This window comes from Cyprinus carpio, chromosome B24 (genome assembly GCF_018340385.1).
Source record: "Cyprinus carpio isolate SPL01 chromosome B24, ASM1834038v1, whole genome shotgun sequence".
Lineage (NCBI taxonomy): Eukaryota > Metazoa > Chordata > Actinopteri > Cypriniformes > Cyprinidae > Cyprinus > Cyprinus carpio.
Window position 1 is genome coordinate 9,925,383 of NC_056620.1, and position 19,332 is coordinate 9,944,714.

Consider the following 19,332-nt stretch of genomic DNA (forward strand, 5'->3'; position numbering starts at 1 on the left):
ATTGATAGTCTACATGCTGGTTACTTGATATAAGATGACATAAGATGTAAATATTTATGTAAATAAAATATTAAAGGGGTCTCATTGTTTTTTGTTTTGTTTTGTTTTGTTTTTTTACATTTTTACTTCCTTTAGTGTGTAATGTACATGAAAAAGATCTGCCAAGTTAAACTTAACTAAACTAAACTGAACTAAACAAAGTTATAAAAAAAATAAACAAAATATAATCACTTTTCCATTACATACAAAACTGAACTATTTTAATAGCTGAAACAGTAGTAAAAGCCTTTTTTTTCCCTTTTTTGGTAAATGGGGAAAAAGACTGGCTAGGGCTTATATTTGAGGCCTGAATCCACTTCATCCAACGCTGTTTTGTTCTCTGTTGTTTTCATGTGTGAGCATGCTCTTGATATGTATTTTACCATTTTGTTTAATTTAAAACGTTTGACATTCATTCTACTCTCGCTGATCTTTTGGTCCCCATAAAAATATAAAATAAATAAATAAAAAAAACTCTGTGCGTGTCAAACCATCCCAAACACAAAAAAAGAAAAAAAGAAAAAAAAAGAAAAATCATATAGGCCTTCACACATAAACATCTACATAAACTCTTTATTGAATATAAAGTTCAAAATAAAACTAAGACTATGCCTCTAGGCATGTATTTGAAAACCGCAGGAGCGTGAGGACGCCAACCCTCATGAATTTTATTTCTTCGACGGCTGAACAATTATTTCTGAATAATTTAAAATTATTTCATTAGGGAAATAAAAAAATCTAAATATTACTCTTGTACTTATTGTTATAATTAGCGTATTTTTAATTAAATTAATGTTTTGAGTCATATTTAGTTCAGCTTTAAAGTTTCAGGGTAAACTATCCACCTTCAAATGATCTGACACTCAGCCTATTTCAATAAAACTATTTTTAGTTATTGCAGTATTTAAGTTTTACAACAAACTTATTTAAAATCCAACAAATGGAGGCAGATAAAAGTGCAATCTGGAGGAAATAAATAAAAAATAATAATTTGTAATAACATGGTGTAGCCACTGGATGCCTGTATGACCGTATATGTATATTTTCCCTATTGCTGAGAACAGTGTTTTCAGAAATAATTGTAAATTTTCTGTGGCTGGTTTGTAGATTTTGTTTGTCCTTTTGTTATTTTATTTTAATGTATTTATCTGTTATGATGGCCAATTCTGACTGTGAACAGAACAAGTGTGACAATTATTAAAACCATTTAGTCTTTTCTAATCATACAAGTTATTTGTTTTCACATGTCAAAATAAACAAAAGAAAATAAATAAAAACAAACTGTAATAAAGTAAATATTAATAATGTTAATAATAATAATAATAATTTGTCACATGAATTTTGTCACATGAATCTCTGAGTTCTTCCAGATGCTGGTAAGATCTTCCAGGAACCACTGTAATGTTAACATATCTTACAATAACCCTTTTTTAAAATGTGAGTACCTCCAGGAACCTCCAGAGCACTTTGAGTGTAATGAAAGGGTGACTCCAGAACCTCAGAACTGGAAACAAAGTGCTTCAAGGATCCAATGAGTTCCTGCATGAACTGCAAAGAATATAATGGTTCCTCCAGGAACCCTATTATGAGAAAAAGAGCTTTGAGGCACTTAAAATACATTTTTAAGTTCCTAGACTACTCAAAAGGATACCTGAGGCACCTTTAGTTATTACAGTATACACTACCCAGAATTCCATATGATGGTATAAAATGGGAAACAGGAAGGCCGCACTTCTTCTTAAACCCTGAAACCATGCTGCAGTCATGAGCCCAGAGGGGGGAAAAGGTAAGGAAATGAAACAGATAAACTTAGCATAAGTAAAATAAAAAGAAACCTATTGGTGTCTCTTTTTCTTGACCTAATGTGCACCTTATACAAGAAAAAATAAACCCAAAATTGTATTAAAAAAAAAAAAAACTTTTGTATCAGTAATGTAAACCAAACAAATATAAGCCAAACAAAACACAGGGCATAACCCAAAGATTAAAGATAACTTATGACATCGTCACGTTTTTTTTAAAAAAATGGTATTGGGTTAAATTACGTATTTGCTGGCCTTTTTTATCATTCACGTATAATGGCTTACATTAATGTCATAAAATAATACTGGGATGTAAGTAATTAATCTTTTTAAATTAAACATTAAAAAAAGCAAAACTTATACATATTGAATGTTAGATAATGTCTAAAAATACAATGCAAACCATAAAATAAATAAGTTTATTATTATTATGACCGGTAAAACCCTTTACAGCATCTACAGTAGAGCTAAATATATGTAGGCTATATGTATTAAACAGCAATACGGGCATCTAGTGGTTAAACCATGGCATTACATAGGAATATTACTTTTCTGGCCACCAAACGGCTCAGTAGTTATTTGTTTCGCACTGGAATTAAAAAACATTTTCTCTATTTTAACCCTATATACTACGCTAATTGTAATATAAATAAGCTTATTAGAAAAAAATAATAATGCTGTCTCTTCACCACTCCCCAGAATCAAACGTGATTGTAAAACGTAGTCAGCGACATAAGTTATCAATACACAATCAATGCTCATGATGTGTTTATAATCACTAGAAATTGCTGTAAATATAGTGAAACTGCTGTCTATCCTACTTAAACCCATTCAAACACACTGACAGCGCGGAGCTGTTTGGAAGAGAGCTCCATGGACCACGTGACCGCGTGACCGCGAGATCAGAGCGTGTCGCTGCTCTGGGTTCATCCTCAGGCTATCTATTTGTTCCGCTTTTAAGATTGCTATTTTAAACTATACAACGGCTCTGGGTTCATCCTCAGGCTATCTATCCTATTTGTTCCCCTTTTAAGATTGCTATTTTAAACTATACAGTAAGGTATATAATATATACATAAATAAATACATGTTAATGTTATGTTGCTTCCATTGTCCTCATCTGTAAGTCGCTTTGGATAAAAGCGTCTGCTAAATGACTAAATGTAAACGTAATGTTGAAGTTAATATCAAGTACATTATAGACACAATATTGTCAATATTTGCGCTATTTCGCCAACCATTGTGTTCACGTTGGTGTTTCCTTCCTGAATGATTAATCACTTTTGTAAGGAACGAAGTGATTATTTAAGCCTTTCAGAAAGACTGTAGCTAAAAACGTTGTGTACTAGTACAATTTTAGCTTATTAGAACACTAATTTAGCTTTTTATGAATGATGACATCTTTTTTACTATGGTTATAAAATCTGACCTTAAGTAAAAAGGTTATTTTCTATCACTGTGAAGGACTACTTTTTTTCTACAAAGCATTAAATGTTTTTATTACAAATATTGTAACATATTATTACATACTTTTGCTTTTAATATTTGTGTTTGTGTTAATCATTCTATAAATGTATCTTGTGATGGTATCATGCATATATAACTCAGGAAGTCTCTTCATTGATTCAGACCTATAAAGTATTTGTGTATGTTGCTAACAACCACTGATCTAATGACGTGAAATACCACAAAACTCACATTTAAATTCAAATTCCCTCTAGTATTATTTTGTATTTCAGGACAGGGTGGACCCATAATTGCTGGCTGTGTGGGAGGAGTTTTGCTCTTGTTTTAGTATGAGGTAAATTTAGATTTATTTTGCATCATAGTGAACATCTGGGTGTTTTGCAGCACATAGCTACAGAAAAATAAGCACAAAGTGTTTCTCTGTGTGGTGAGTGCTGTAGAATTTGTCATAGATAGTAAAGACCTATAGATGTGGTCACTGTTATAACACAGATTTGAATAGTTTAAGAATACACCAAAGAATAGTAAAAATTACATTAAATGCCATTGTATGAGATATGTTTTCCATCATCATTTCTATGCTCACAGCTCTGATATTCACTGTATTATTGGTTAATAATCAGATTCAAAACATTTTGTAAAGTTTACATTTACACTTAATCTTACGTGATAATGTCCTGTTCAAAACAAAATGGATGTTGTAAACGTGAGATTTATGGCATATTGTATGAAGAGATAACTGCAGTATCAGGATTCATAATCTTTGTTTATGAATGACAGTTTATTACATCTGATGTTATGCAAGATATCCGAGTGACGCACAAAACAAAGTTTGGTTTAGAGTTGTATTTATTCAGTCAGCTCATGTAAAAACATGCACACATTCAATGACTGAGACTTGTCTGTGTTCTTTGGTCCGGATCTTTCAACCCTAGCTAAACCTGATCCATGTCAATCAAATTCCACTGATAAAAGGCAAAATCTTTAGAAATAAAACTTCAGCTTACATTAGATAGGTAAAAAACGATGGTACTGGTGCTCTCCTTAAAGACATGTCTAATACCTTTGCTCAAAATAAACTGTAGTAATAAAGAAACTATAGTAATAATCTAAAAGGCATTTTGGGACATAGTTTGTAAACATTTAATAGAGTTTTTAGCTTCTACTGTAAGATCAAATAAGGCACCTAGGTATCGATACCACTGATGGCATCTTGTGAACTTTTTGGTTTTGTGTTTTCTCAGGTGCAGTGTCCACTGCAGTGCAACAGTCAGATTAAAACAGTTACCTCCACCTCAACCCATCCTATTCTTCACATCTGCTCAACATCATTGTAATGTAGCGTCTGTTCAATCCCTCACTCTGGCCTCCAGCGCCCTCAGCTCTCCTTCCACTTGTGCGGGCAGATCAGCTCCAACCTGCTGGGTGAAGTAGGTCCGAAGCTCTTGTGTTTCCTTCTGCCAGAAGGGTTTGGGCAGGTCAAAGAGGGCACCCATATCGATATTTCCACCCAGGCCTTCTGTGTTTATGGCACCGTTTTGTGGAATCCATCCCACAATGCTTTTGGTGGCAGCCTCGTCTTCACTGGTACGGCCGCATCGTTTGAAGATCCACTCGAGGACGCGGGCGTTCTCTCCAAACCCTGGCCACAAGAAAGAGCCGGTCTTCTGATCTTTACGGAACCAGTTGACGTGGAAGATCTTGGGGAGTTGGGTCTGGCCCTTGCGCGTCTCCATACTCAACCAGTGGGCCAAGTAGTCACCGAAGTTGTAACCGAAGAAAGGACGCATGGCGAAGGGGTCATGCATGATTACTTTACCTAAAGAAAATGAGCCACATATTATAATGTGTAAATATCAGTATGAGCTTTTTGCTCAGTTTGTCAGTAAGTGCTTACAAGTAGTGTACACTTTTGTGTACTGTTTATCATATGGAGAAATGAAAGTTTGTACCCTTATGTTCAGCAGCAGCTGTGGATTCAGATCTCATGGCTGCACCCACAAACACACCGTGACGCCAGTTAAATGACTCGTACACCAAAGGCACACCTGGGAAAAAAGACAGGTACATATTAAGGTGTAATGTATAACACTTATGTCTATGTATATATACAGTACTGTTAGAAAGCTCAAGGTCAGTAAGCTTTCTTAAATATTTTCGAAGTCTCTTATGTTCACCAAGGCTGGATTTATTTGATTGAAAATGTAGTAATAATGGCATTATTATGAACTATTATTACAATATAACAGCTTTTTATTTTAATGTATTAAAAATCTAATTCATTCCTGTGATGGCACAGCATTTATGTGAAATCAATTTTTTTTTGTAAATTTATAGATGTCTTAACTGTAACCTTTGAATTAATGCATCCTTAATGTTTACACCAATAATGATAACTATGACATAAATAATGATAAATAGCACACACACCAACTTATAATAATGCTCTGCAGTTTGTCATCTGCCACTTTAAATGCCTGAGCTCCTTAAAGCAGGATGGATTCTGATTGGCTGTCAATGTTATCATTCATCAGCAGGAAATAATTATATATTTTAAAAGTGATTCCAATGATATCTTTACATTGTGCCAATGCTATCTTTTAAATTTAGAAAGATTTTAAAACTACATTTTTTATCATTATTGTTATAGTTATTGTCCTTGGTATGAAACCGTATTAGTATCAAGATACTATTCTAGTTTTTATTAATATTTAGAAAAATGTTTTTCTATTTTGTATTTTCCACTTGTTGTGTGTTTATTTTATTTCAGGTAACAATGTTTTTATTTTATTTTATTTTATTTTATGGTTTTAGTTTATTGTGAATGGGCCTTTAAAGTATAAATTTCTTACATAATGTGCATTTTAAATATACAGTTTTGATTCCGTGATACTACCCACCTTCTGGTCTTCTTCCACCAAATACAATGGCATCAATGGGGACGCCCTCATCACTTTCCCAGAGTGGGTCTATGATGGGGCACTGGCCAGCTGGGGCACAAAACCTGGAGTTCGGGTGAGCACACAGTGTAGAATCACCTGAGAAACACAAGAACAGATAAACCATTATTTTTGTTTAAGGTTTATATTTAATGTTACATAATAAAAATATAAGAATATAAATCGCAGAATATAAATGTTTCTAAGAATTCTTAGATATTTTGTAAAAATGCGTTTACTAAACAACCTTACCATACTTCCAGGATTTTCCATGCCAGTCTGTGAGTTTGATTCCAGGTGCAGGTGGTTCCAGACCCTCCCACCAAACTCCACCATCGCTGGTCTCTCCCACGTTAGTGAACACTGTGTTCCTGGAGATGGTTGCCATGGCATGAGGGTTTGTCTTTAGGGATGTCCCGGGGGCGACTCCAAAAAACCCATTCTCTGGATTAATGGCTCTGAGTTTACCTGGTGAAGAAAGTCAAAATACACCACTGTCTATATTTATAACGATAAACAACAATATTCCAATCAACACTACATGGCAAAACTGTTTCTCAGCAACTGTGTGTTTTGTTTACTGAGAGCCATGGACTTATTTCTATTTTAATTAGTTCTCTTTCTGCTGCCCAATAAAAATGCTAAAATAAAAGATACGGTGTCATATTCTGGCTGCCCATAAACCCACACTTGCCATGCTGTGTCAACATTTGCATATGTTGTCTAGGACAAGTCATATTTCTCACCCTGACTGTCAAATTTCATCCAGGCGATGTCATCGCCCACACACTCAACCGTCCAGCCTGGCAGTGATGGTTTCATCATGGCCAGGTTAGTTTTCCCACAAGCGCTCGGGAACGCTGCTGCAATGTACCGTTTTACACCCTGAGGATTTGTGATTCCCAGAATCTGGTGGAGAAAGAAACAGTGACATCTATCAACATTATGTTTTACAAATGATGACTCCAGCTAAAAGAGTAGTACATAAGTACAGTGCACTGTTACTTGATTGATATGGCTAATATATAATATATAAGGTTGTAAACTTTCATTAACCCGTGTGCGCTCCTCTTTTGGGAGTCACACTCATGGTCTTCGCGGTCAAAAGTGACCGGACACCTGAAATTGTACTTTTTTTTCCTTCAGTAAAATCAATATAATACATTTTTGTTCAATAATATTTTTTTTCTTTTGTATTTTGAGATAATTTTATGGTACTAATTAATATTTATGCAATAATTATGAAAAATTTTTCCCATTGAAAATAGTAAAAAAAAAAAAATCTAATTTTTTAAATTATTTTTCAATTAATGCAGTATTTCAGATTAAAATAGAGACTAGGCCTTTAAAATCCAATTAGAGTTTAACCCATTCATTACTGTGTAATTTTTTCTGCATTGTGAGAGATTTGTAGATTGTACACACAAAAGTTTTCTGTATTTTTGATTTTTTTTCCCATTCATTTCCTATGGTCGGTCATTCTAAACATAATACCAATATTTACACTATTTGTGTTTTACTACCACTTAGCTTTTTCTAAAAAACCACTCAATATATATGACACCACAACAAACCAATTTACATAAAAGTCACCAAGTTTCATACCATTCTGGGAAAAATTCTAAATGTAAAATTCTCTGGTCAGAAGTGACCGAAGACCACACAAGGGTTAAACTCAAATGTCTAACAGGATAAGACAAATCTGGGAATTCTATATGATGTCCCATACCAGCATGTGTTCAGCCAACCAGCCTTCGTCTTTGGCAATGCGTGAGGCGATACGAAGAGCAAAACATTTCTTTCCAAGGAGCGAGTTTCCACCGTAACCGCTGCCGAAGGACAGGATCTGTCTGGTGTCAGGAAGATGTGAGATCAACACCTTGTCCGGGTTACAAGGCCAGCTGTTTACTAAAGGAGCTGTGAGGGAAGAACAGAGAAAGATAAGATATTAATGAGAAAAAATATATAGATACACACTACTGTTAAAAACTTTTGTTTATTCTTTTTATAAATTAATACTTTTATTCAGCAAGAACACAATAAATTGATCAGAAGTAAAGAGATTTGTAATGTTACAAAAAATTTCCAGTGGCAAATAAAATGACACAATCGATAATTTAAAGGAACTGGTGAAATTAAGAGTTTCATTTGATCAATTGAGTCACACTTACATTTAATTTGACATTAAAATAAATCAGTATGGTACCTTTGAGTGGTAAAGGTCTGCCCAAAGAGTGCTGGCAGCGCACAAACTCCGCACCCTCGGCTAGTTTTTCCAGCACAGGAGTCCCCATGCGTGTCATGATGCCCATGCTAGCCACCACATATGGAGAATCTGTCACCTGAACACCAAACTTAGCAAGAGAAGAGTTCACAGGGCCCATACTGAAGGGGATCACATACATAGTGCGTCCTACAGAGGGACAGAAAGACACAAATATTGAAGAGATGTTTTGGGCATTCCGAAAGTTTCCTTTCAGTGTCCGAGACTATCCTACATGAGTGTGGGGACTGATGAAAAATTTCACACCTCTTTTCTATGCAAGTCAGAATTGTTATATATAATATTTCTATTTGCTTGACACAGTTAACATTGCACTATTGCTGTCTATGGAAGGCAGGTGCCACAGCCAAATTAATTTGATTAAAGAGAGCTCTGCTTTGTGTACATTTACTACTGATCATTGCAGCAATTATTAATCAAATGATGATCAGATAATGGAGAAGAGCATTATAACCGGGCATATATCCAGCTGCACTATATAGACGAGTGCTCTTTCAGCATTTTAAAGAGCTGATTCAGATCCCTGGATTTCAGTGATGTCATTATTATTGAATATATTCATTGATATATTGTTAAATTTGATATGTTTAAAAATATTTAGAATATTTAATACTTTTAATATTAAAATTAAATAATGTTTTATATAATTCTAAAAAATATTTGGTAAATAAATTAAATAATATTGAATATATTTATATAATAAGTCATCATTATTTTTGTATTTATTTTTATTCAAGACATATTTTCAACAACATTTTTCTGGTGGTTGAAGGAACTGTTTGACAGGTTTCAGTTATTGTTCAGTGGTTTAAGTAACACACACCCGCCATGCAGCCAGGAAAGCGGTCCTCTCTGGCTTTCTGAAAGGTTTCCTCACTCATCCAGCTGCCCAGCTGGGACTTGGCACCTCCGGTGGGAATGGGAATAGTGTCTCTTTGGTCCTTAGTGACAATCACAGTTTTACTCTCCACACGAGCCACATCTTTGGGGTCAGTACGTGCCAGCCAGCTGCACACAGAAAAGAGTAGAAATTTAAATCAGGATTAAGGCAATGTAAAATCATTCATATGATGATAATCAGTATTGGTTCAAAAACTAATGATGAGACTTATGAAAAGTACTTACCAGTTTTCATATTTGGCGAGTTTCTTCACCATGCCATCTTTCTCCAGGTTGGCCAGGATGTCTGCTGTCTCCTCTGGAGTGCCTGTGACCACGTGCACTTTAGCAGGTTTACATTCAGCCGCAGCACCTGACACAAACTCCGCCACTGACGGGGGCAGAGAGGGGATGGAGGCGAGTGACCGCACCCCCACTGAAGCTGTACTGATGACATTTCGCCTGCATGGACACACACAAACATTAGTACAACAACATACAGATATGGTCTGTAAACAGCATGCATCTAGTGCTGTCAAATGATTAATCGCGATTAATCGCATCCAAAATAATATATGTGTGTGTGTGCTGTGTATATTTATTATGTACATATAAATACACACACATACAGTATATTTACATTTTATATGTATATATTTATATTTATATGATTTATATTACAGATAAATATACTTAATATATAAACATAACATATTTTTCTTAAATATATACATGTATGTGTGTGTATTTATATAGACATAATAAATATACACAGTTCACACACACATATTATGTAAACAAAACTTTTACGATTAATCGCAATACATTTGAGCTTTTAGTTAGTTATGCATGTAAACATTTTACAAAAATCCACAGACCATACAAACTTAATTTTATCTTATTAATAGTTAGTGTGTTGATATACACCCCAGCAACACAGTGACTTCTCACCGTTTGTATCATTCTGTGTATAGACCCCTTAATCGCCTACGTCACTGTGACGTCACCGCTCTAGCTGGAGGCAAAACATAAGGAAGAACTCATAGCAGGCGCGCTAAAAGTTTGAGGTTTTGGCTTTAAATTGTGTCGTCTTGTTGTGTTTTTGGCTGCCAGAATAGAAGGAACAGCACTTTTGGTTCAAAACTAAAGTTTCACCGGATCCCGGCAGACATTCCTTCACAGAAATCAAGAAGACAATTGTGGTTGAATGCAATACGGCGTACAGACTAGACAGAGACGATCATAAATAATGCTCGTGTTTGCAGTGCACACTTCATATTAGGTAAAATAACCTATGCATATGTACTGGTGTGTTGGTTTTATCTAGTACAAATCAGCAAGTTTATGTTTTATAGGTGAAAAGTCGCCAACCTTCAGCGCACTAGCTAGCTTAAATGTTAAACAAACATACAGCGATAGATGTGTGTGCCATCCTTTGAATGGTCTCTTAAAATAATCCACATTGCTAATCATAGTTAGCACAGCGATAGGTTACATTAGACAATAAGCCTTGACAAAATTCCCCAAACCACCTGAAAGTAATTCATATGTTGTCTAGGAAAGTATTGTCTTGTTTCCAATGCAAGTGTTGTTAGTCCCTGTGCACAAAACTAAAAATAAATAAAATAAATAAATAAATTTTTTATTAGGCTACTGTAATGTTATCCACTCGTCATTATATTTTGGTCAGATAACCAGTTTGGTCAGTGAGTGATCAACTGAATTAATTGATAAATGTATGCTAACTCCCACTTTTTTATTATTATTTTTTGTCACGGTCCCGCAGAGTCAGTGACTGTACATATTCGGACAGTTCCGAACCTTCTTCTGCATCCATGTTTAATAAATCCCTCCTAAAACGTGCTAGTTTACGCTTGTCAACATTGCGTCTGCACCTCTTTTTGCCTCCAGCTAAGCCCCGCCCACCCGGAGACGTTGCAATGTTTACAAACTTTTAAGGGGTCTATTAGTAGGAATTATTCAGGGATCTCTGCGAATAACATCAGTACACCAGCAGGAGGCGACAAGTCACTGTCTTTATGAGTCATTTGAATCATTCACTCAGCAGATTGGTTTAAAACATTGATTCATTCAGGAACGAAATGACTGAATTTGTTAAAAAAACATCCCTTCACATGGGAAAGAAATACTGTGTGTTGGTAGTAAACGCATAATTTTTATTCTGGTGGAACATTCTTTGGAACTAACAAGAATAGGCTGACTATACTGTGTCTAAAATGTAAGTTACTCAATATTACCTGCTAATTACTTGAACTAAGCTACATTTATAAACAATAATTTTCTAGCATTTATTAAAGAGAGTGTGTGTCCTCATAACGGCCTAATCTAAATTGAAATCCACCTTGTATTTTTGCAATGCTATCTCACGACCATTTCGTACGTATTTTACGAGGTGGATAATTCGTACAAATTTGTACGACCTCACTCGTACGATTTCATACGATTTGTCTAGACCCCAGTGAGGGGTAGGTTTAGGGGCGGGGTTAGGTGTAGGTCATTCGTACAAATTCATATGAATGAGCAACTCGTAAAATATGTACGATTTGGCAAAAATCGTATGAATTTGTACGAGTGTGGTCATATGAATTCGTACGAATTAGCCACCTCGTAAAATATTGGTCTGATTCTGATGAGAAAGAACCTATTTCCGGTGAATGTGCTAGCCTTCCAAGCTGCTTTAAGTATAAATAACGAGGATAAAAGTCAATAAAAATTTACAGTTTCCGATATCAAGCTAAATAATGGACGTTTTTTAAAAACAATTTTTTTAGCTAAAATAACTAGAAACTGATGACGCCGGAAGTCTTGCACATTCTAAAAAAATTTTATAAATAAATAAAATAAAATAAAAATAAGAGTGCTCTTATGGTTAAAAATAAGGTGGATAATATAAAGCCAACTCAGTTTAAAGTCTAAGCTAAAGACTGTAAATTATGTATAAAGCAGATTATCTATGTAATCTATGACATGTTACATGGTTAATGAATGAACATATATTTGAGCTGGTAGCATGTCATTATGAATGTTGCATCATAACCACGAAATGTACTTTAACACAGATCCAGATCCGAAATGAAAGATAAGCGATTAAGAAGCTGCAAGACTAATTAGTGTGGCTTTCTTTGTAATTGAAATGCATTACATGTACTGTACTACACTGAAGACTGGTATAAAAAAAAAATGTTCAATCAGAAATTGCTAGTGAATTTCACAAACAATTACAAGAAAATGGCAAGTAACTCATTAAATAAAAACTGATTTTCTTTTTTACATAGAACATATTTTAAGTTCAGATTTTAAGTCGCCTTTTTTTCCTGCAAAATATTTTTTTATCACTGTCTGAAAATATATCTTTTTTTCTATTTACAGCAAGTAATTTATTATACTTTTAATTTCCAATATTAAGCAAAGGTCATGGCTTTGATTGCACAAATTGATAGAATGCATACAATCTCAATAAACTGAATAAAATGCATGATAAATACAAAAAAAGGATGACGGGAGAAGGGGATACTCTCTATCAGTATTTCTTACATGAAAATAGAAAAATGAGGGAGAGAAACAGAGAAAGCTAAAGAAAAGAAAAACCACAAGTTCAGTGAGCAAACAAAAAATCAAAAACAGAACAAAGGTTTCATGCTAGACGAGAGCCCTTTTTGTTCTTGCCATTCAATCCTCTGCTTTCTGAACTAAAATATGGGTCAAAAATTATTTGTAACCAGCTTGTGATTCTTTAACAGTGTTTGTGAGCTGAGCACGGTCAGCATATTCAATTAACATGACGGCTCGTGACTGCAAGGCCTGTTAGCTATAATAAAGAGAATATTTGAAGGATAGCAAGAGGAGTTCCTTTCCTTTTCCCTGTGATTCAGTTCAGCACAAACCCCCACCCCAACTGCCTCACTCCCTACCCCATAATTCCCCTCCATTATTTTCCAAAGCCATAAAATGTATACCAACTTAACTAGAACAAAGTCTTCGAGTCTATCATGGTTTTGACCCCCATGATCCCTGACTTTCTCAATAACCACTGAGCTTTAAACCATTAATTATCATAGGCAGTTAAACACCCCCCCCCCCCACGTGAACCAACCAATCAGGTGGCCTCCTTGGCATTCACTCCCCTCCCCTCCTCTCAGAGTCTGGTTAAACAGGGTATGGCCACTTCAAGCACACTATGTTCATGCATGAACACAAAACACACGTAACAATTTGAAAAACGTGTGGAATAATAAAACTCAGCCAAAGGGATGCTTTTCATTTTAAACCTCATACATGCAATAGAGCTATACCTCAAGGGCGTTTAAGTACAAAACTAACCTGTTAAACAAGTTAGTAGACCCTTTCACTCAAACACACACATATACTTCAGATAAACAATCGGTTCCTGGTATCATGCATCTGCAGGGTAAAGTTTAGCTAGTAGAGACTTTCACACTGTGCATATTTACTTGAGGTCCTGTGTTGATGTAATCACTCATTCTGGAGAGAGACTGACAGAGCAGATATAGATGCAATAAAATAGGTTTTAGCTGGGATCTGCATGGGTATCTTTTATTCAACATCATTATTATATATTCCACATTCTGGTTTAACAAATGACTCAGAAATGCTTTTTGTGACTTTGCTTTTGTAGTCAAAGGCGATGGTTATTTGTTCATTCATAACCTGTTTTTCAGACTCTGGATACATAGTGAATCATTTTTCCTCTACGTGACTTAGAGTATGTTGCTGCATTCCTGTACGTGACACACTCAGTAACACTAGTTTCAGTCTAACAGTGACATCTAATTTGTGGCAAATGTCATTATTTGGCAATACCAGACTGCGGGACTCTGGAGTATTATAATTTACTCTGTATTTTTATATAGCTCTATCAAAGATCATTCTGCAATATTACAAACTATTGTAGTTTAGTACCCCCAACTAAAACAAGGGAGGTGACTCTGTAATTGTACAGGGTGCTGACAAATGTTTTATAGACCAACATAAATCTGTTTAAATATCTGATCTCACAAGAAACTATACAACAAGGATGTTTACCCAAGAAAGAAAGGGGTGTGATACTGTATATTGAATAGACTGCAAGAAAATAATAAACCTAGACCTTTAATTCTCTGTTTTAGCTACAACCAGAAAATAAATGTAATGATCTGAATAATATATGAGAATAATAGCAGCTTGTATTAAATATTATGTGTAAATATATTAATATATATATATATATATATATATATATATATATATATATATATATATATATATATATATATATATATTTATATAATTACATGACATATATATAATAATTACATATTATATATATATATATATATATATATATATATATATATATATATATATACAATTTTAGTTTAAATATGTCTATAAGATACTCACCTCCTTAGTACTCCGAGGAACAGGCAGGACATCTTTGGTGCAAGTGCAAGTGGTGAGTAAACAACCGAAATTATGACTAAAAATATAATAAAGCAATATGAGAGGTGTGTCTTGTTCCTCTTCAGTCCTGTGCACCTCTCATATCAGACTGCTGAGTGTGATAGTCCAGCTCTTGAGGTAGACTAGAGTAAAGTAAGACCCTTGCACTGTAACACGTGTAACTTATCATCAGCTGATCCGCCCCTCGACTCAGATCCGCTCTTCTCCCTTTTCAATAATAAATAAAGCTTTGTACTGACAAACTTCCTAGTCGATTAACTCTATTAAAAGGTCAATATTTTCCTATAATATGCGTGCGTTTCCAATAAAACACGACAAAGTGGGAAAACTAGCTGTTGCATTTCAGTCAAGAAGCTCTAGATCGACGCTCCGGAGTCATTGAAGTCAATGAAATAACGCAGAGTGAAGCGCGAGGATTCAGATGAGCTCGCGGTCTGCCGGCTGACGCAAGCGCGCTGTAAACGATTCCTCGGAGGACTCGCTTTCCTGCTCGACTCCGGATGCAGAACACAGTTGTGTAGAAGTGAATCTTATTTTTAAAGCTTCTTTAGCGAGATTTGAGGTCACGTGAGCGTGGTCGAGCTCTGTTTCGTGTCAAGTCAGCAGATGTTGATAAAGTTGAGTGTGGGCACTGTGTAAGACGGAAGCTTATCTCTGTGACGTCGCTCCATTCATCTTCACAGCTGCTGAGAGTGTAGGGCTCGAGAGACATTTTCATAAATGTAAATATGAGGGAAATAAATCTTTGTTTTCTGAGTTTAGAAATTCAACAGTACCTGCCCATACGAAAATAAACCATGGTTTTACTACAAATAAAAAAAAAATAAAAAAAATTGGTTACTATAGTTAAACCATTGTAACCACAAATTAACACTAACCATAGTTTAACCATGGTATTTTAAGTAAAACGTGGTTATACAAATGTAATCAAAACGCCCAACCATGGATAATTTTCGTAAGGGCTGTTCAACAGTAGGCTACCTAAAACTATTAATTTTGATAGAAATGAAGCTGTATAATTTGTAAACATTTAGTTTTATTTCATTTATTTTATTCTTAAAATCATAACAATCAAAAGACATTTGAATGGTCGTGGAGATTAATTAAATGGTAATTATTTGAAATAATATAGATATAATAATGTGTCTGATTATTTGGCATTTTATGTTTACTAAAGCTTGATTTTTATTAAAATTAAAAGATTTAAACGGTTTATTTTTTGTTGTTTGAAGGTCACATTAAAAGTTACAAAGAATGTATTAATGATCAATTATTTCTATATTCAATAGTTCATGACAAGGCCTACCTGTCAAAACTTTGTGGTCTGTAAGAATTGAAAAAATATTTTTTAAAGAAGTTTCTTAAGCTCATTAAGGCTGCATTTATTTGATTACAAAATACAGTAAAAACACTAATATTGTGAAACATTATTACAATTTAATAATAACTTTATAAATACATTTTAAAATGTAATTTATTTCTGTGATTGCGAAGCTGAATTTAAATGTCAAATGTCACATGATTCTTCAGAAATCATTCTAATATGCTGATTTGGTGCTCATTTTACCAAATAGCATTACAATGATTTCTGAAAAATAAGCGTTTGCCATCACAAGAATAACATGCACTTTAAAATATAAAATCAAAATAGAAAACAGTTATTTTAAATTGTAATAATGATTTTAAAAAAATTCTTTGTGAGAAATCAAAAATATTTAACTTACAAAAATATTTACTTACAAACTAAGAAGAATGTAATAAATAAATAAATAAAATCTAACTGGTCCATTAAAATGATCTTGAGCAGCAAGAGCAAAAATGACTCAGTGGAATTCATTTAGTTTAGAGAAAAGCTCTAGCATTGTTTGTTTACAGCCTGCCACTTGGTTTGATATTTCACTACAGCAATAATATTTAGACATTTTTAAAGTGGCCTTAGTGTCTAAACACTTTTTGGACCCACTGTAATGTTGACTTGTCAGTGCACACACAAACTGCAGTTGCTGTTTTTTGCATGCAGAGTCTCAGTGTACTGACAGTGAGTGAGAACGTGAGCGAAGGCAGGAACACTGAACAGGCTAAAGATCACAGTGTTTGTGTGAGAGAGAGGTAGATTAGAGGTAAGTGGATATAGATAAGATGAAAAGCCACTGTGGTTAGACTTTAATCTGTGAGAAGTAACAGATCGACAAAAGCCCAATGCCCCATTACTCATTATCCCATTGTAAACACATCTAGAGTTAAGATGAAATAATAAAATCATGCAGTATTGTGATACACAACATATTTCTTGTGAAAGCTACTCCATGGTTCTTGTATAGTTTATGGGGGTTCAAATTGTTGAAAGACTGTGCTTGTGATAGTAAGGATCATTCTTACATTCATTCAATAACACACACACACTCTATGTTTGATGAGAAAAAAGAACTTTGCCCTTTGGACTGTGCAAAAACAAAAACATGCATTGCATGGGTCATTTCAACCAATAATTACTATAACCACATGAACTTAAAAAAAGAGTCATCATAACCCAATCACAAATAACATATGCACATTGAATATGTTCCTTAAAGAAACAGTTCATCCAAAAATGAAAACTTGATGAAAACCTGCATACCTTATATTTATAAAAACATCACAATAATCCACAAGTGAAAACAGTTCTAAACAAATATGTTGGTGTATTTTGATGTAAGACAACAGGGGGTGGTCTTTTTCACTGGAGTAAGCATTGTTATGGATTATGGACTCATATTTTGACCAGAAGCAATGATTTATAGTTAAAATGCCTTAATGGTGGATTTGTTTCTCACAGACATGCAGATTTTCACTTCACAATATGTTGTTTGATGGACTGGAGTCGTGTGGATTTACTGTAAGGTTTTTATTAGCTTTTGGACTCTCATTCTGACGGCACCCATTCACTGCAGAGGATCCATTGATGAGCAAGTGATGTAATGCTAAATTTCTCTAAACCTGTTCTGATGAAGAAACAAACTCATCTACATCTTAGATGGCCTGAGGGTGAGTAAACTTTCAGCAAATTAGATTTTTTTAGGTGAACTATTCCTTTAATTCAGTTTGACAAGATCAAGGAGACATGTTCAGTCCTTTAATATGCAAACAACCCATGTAAACAGTGGTATTCTGTTTCACCAGTGGATATCTATGATGGAATGAGCGGAAAGTCAAGGAATAAACAGTGTTTCAATGATTAGATCTAGTGGTCTGCACATAATTGCAGTGTACTTGTATTATGGGAAACAGCATGCAATTTTCCCTTTCTCTTTCCTTAGGTGTTGCATCTGTCTTTTGTTGATACCATTAAAAGCAACCTTTAGGATAAATTAGGCAGTCTCTTGCATAACTAAGTATTGCACAGACTACTGTTTTTCTCTGTCGGTTATAAATTCAGTGGTGCTCATGTCTTCTAGGCCTTTGAACGACTGATGTAAGTGATCAGAACGTGATACATGTGGTAAGCCTTTGCTTTGGCAGCATGTGAATGTGTTCATATGAGAACATTTTGAGAGCAAGATCAATAAAGATATTTAGGGGGTGGACTAATAATTGGTTAACAATATGGCAAAACAATTTTTTGACACAGTGAGTTAAAATAAATGTTCCAAATTTTGTTTAAACTTTCTTTTTAAAAAATGTATTACAAAATGTAATAAAGTTGCAAGCAAATAAGCAACACAAAGGCCACAGGTTCAATTCCCAAGTAACACACAAACTTGAATATATAAGAAGATACAAGATACACAAAGAAGATACAAGAAACATAGTACAAGACAATGACGCCAGCAGTTATGGGTAAAGCCAAAAATCACAGGGTGCCAAATCTGGACTGTGGGCGGAGGGACTGAGTCACACATCTCATGCATATTGCATCTCAGAATCAGAAAGAGCTTTACTACCAAGTACTGCCAGCCCTTTTATTCACTCTGGCTGAGTTCAGTTCTTGGAGAGTGGCGATGGGTTTACCCATGATTCTTTTAGCAGTCTGAGTTCTTCTGAGGTCAGCTTTGGTAGCTGAGCTGAACCAGACTGTTCTAGAAGTGCAGAGGACGGATTCAGTGACTGCAGAGTCGAACTGTATCAGCAGCTCCTGTGGCAGCAGGTTGAACTTCCTCAGCTGGTGAAGGAAGTATGCCTCTGCTGGGCCGGTTTTACAGTGAAGTCAATGTGAACGTACCACTTCAGGTCCTGAATCTGAATGACTCTACTGTTGTTTAGTGCTGTTCATGATGGTGAGTGCGGGAGGGTCTCTCCTGAAATCCACTAACATCTCCACTATTTTGAACATATTCAGCTTTAGGTTGTTGTGACCGTACAACAGGAAGCTGGTGATCTGCTGACAGATGGAGATGGGCACAGAGAGCTGGGTTCATTTGTAGAGGAGGATGCTGTTGAAGGCCGAGCTGAAGTCCACAAACAG

At 34.9% G+C, this 19,332-nt stretch overlaps 1 protein-coding gene across 1 annotated transcript; it reads right to left on the bottom strand.

Annotated features, from left to right (window-relative positions):
- Positions 1 to 4,139: 4,139 nt before the first annotated feature.
- On the bottom strand, positions 4,140 to 15,410 carry pck2 (phosphoenolpyruvate carboxykinase 2 (mitochondrial)). Its single transcript, XM_042751860.1, has 10 exons — positions 14,832 to 15,410; positions 9,657 to 9,872; positions 9,355 to 9,539; positions 8,454 to 8,660; positions 7,977 to 8,164; positions 6,994 to 7,156; positions 6,500 to 6,715; positions 6,209 to 6,346; positions 5,261 to 5,356; positions 4,140 to 5,127 (listed from the first exon to the last, which is right to left on the bottom strand). Exons 1-10 carry the CDS (start codon positions 14,861 to 14,863, stop codon positions 4,658 to 4,660), a joined length of 1,911 nt encoding a protein of 636 aa, XP_042607794.1. The 5' UTR covers positions 14,864 to 15,410; the 3' UTR covers positions 4,140 to 4,657.
- Between the last annotated feature and the right edge of the window lie 3,922 nt (positions 15,411 to 19,332).

Excerpts from the sequence above, each read along its gene's own strand:
- pck2 (XM_042751860.1), bottom strand. The coding sequence starts at position 14,863 with ATGTCCTGCCTGTTCCTCGGAGTACTAAGGAG. Across the intron at positions 7,157-7,976 it reads GGTTGGCTGAACACATGCTG|ATTCTGGGAATCACAAATCC; the intron begins GTATGGGACATC and ends TTTCTCCACCAG. Across the intron at positions 6,716-6,993 it reads GATGAAATTTGACAGTCAGG|GTAAACTCAGAGCCATTAAT; the intron begins GTGAGAAATATG and ends TTTCTTCACCAG.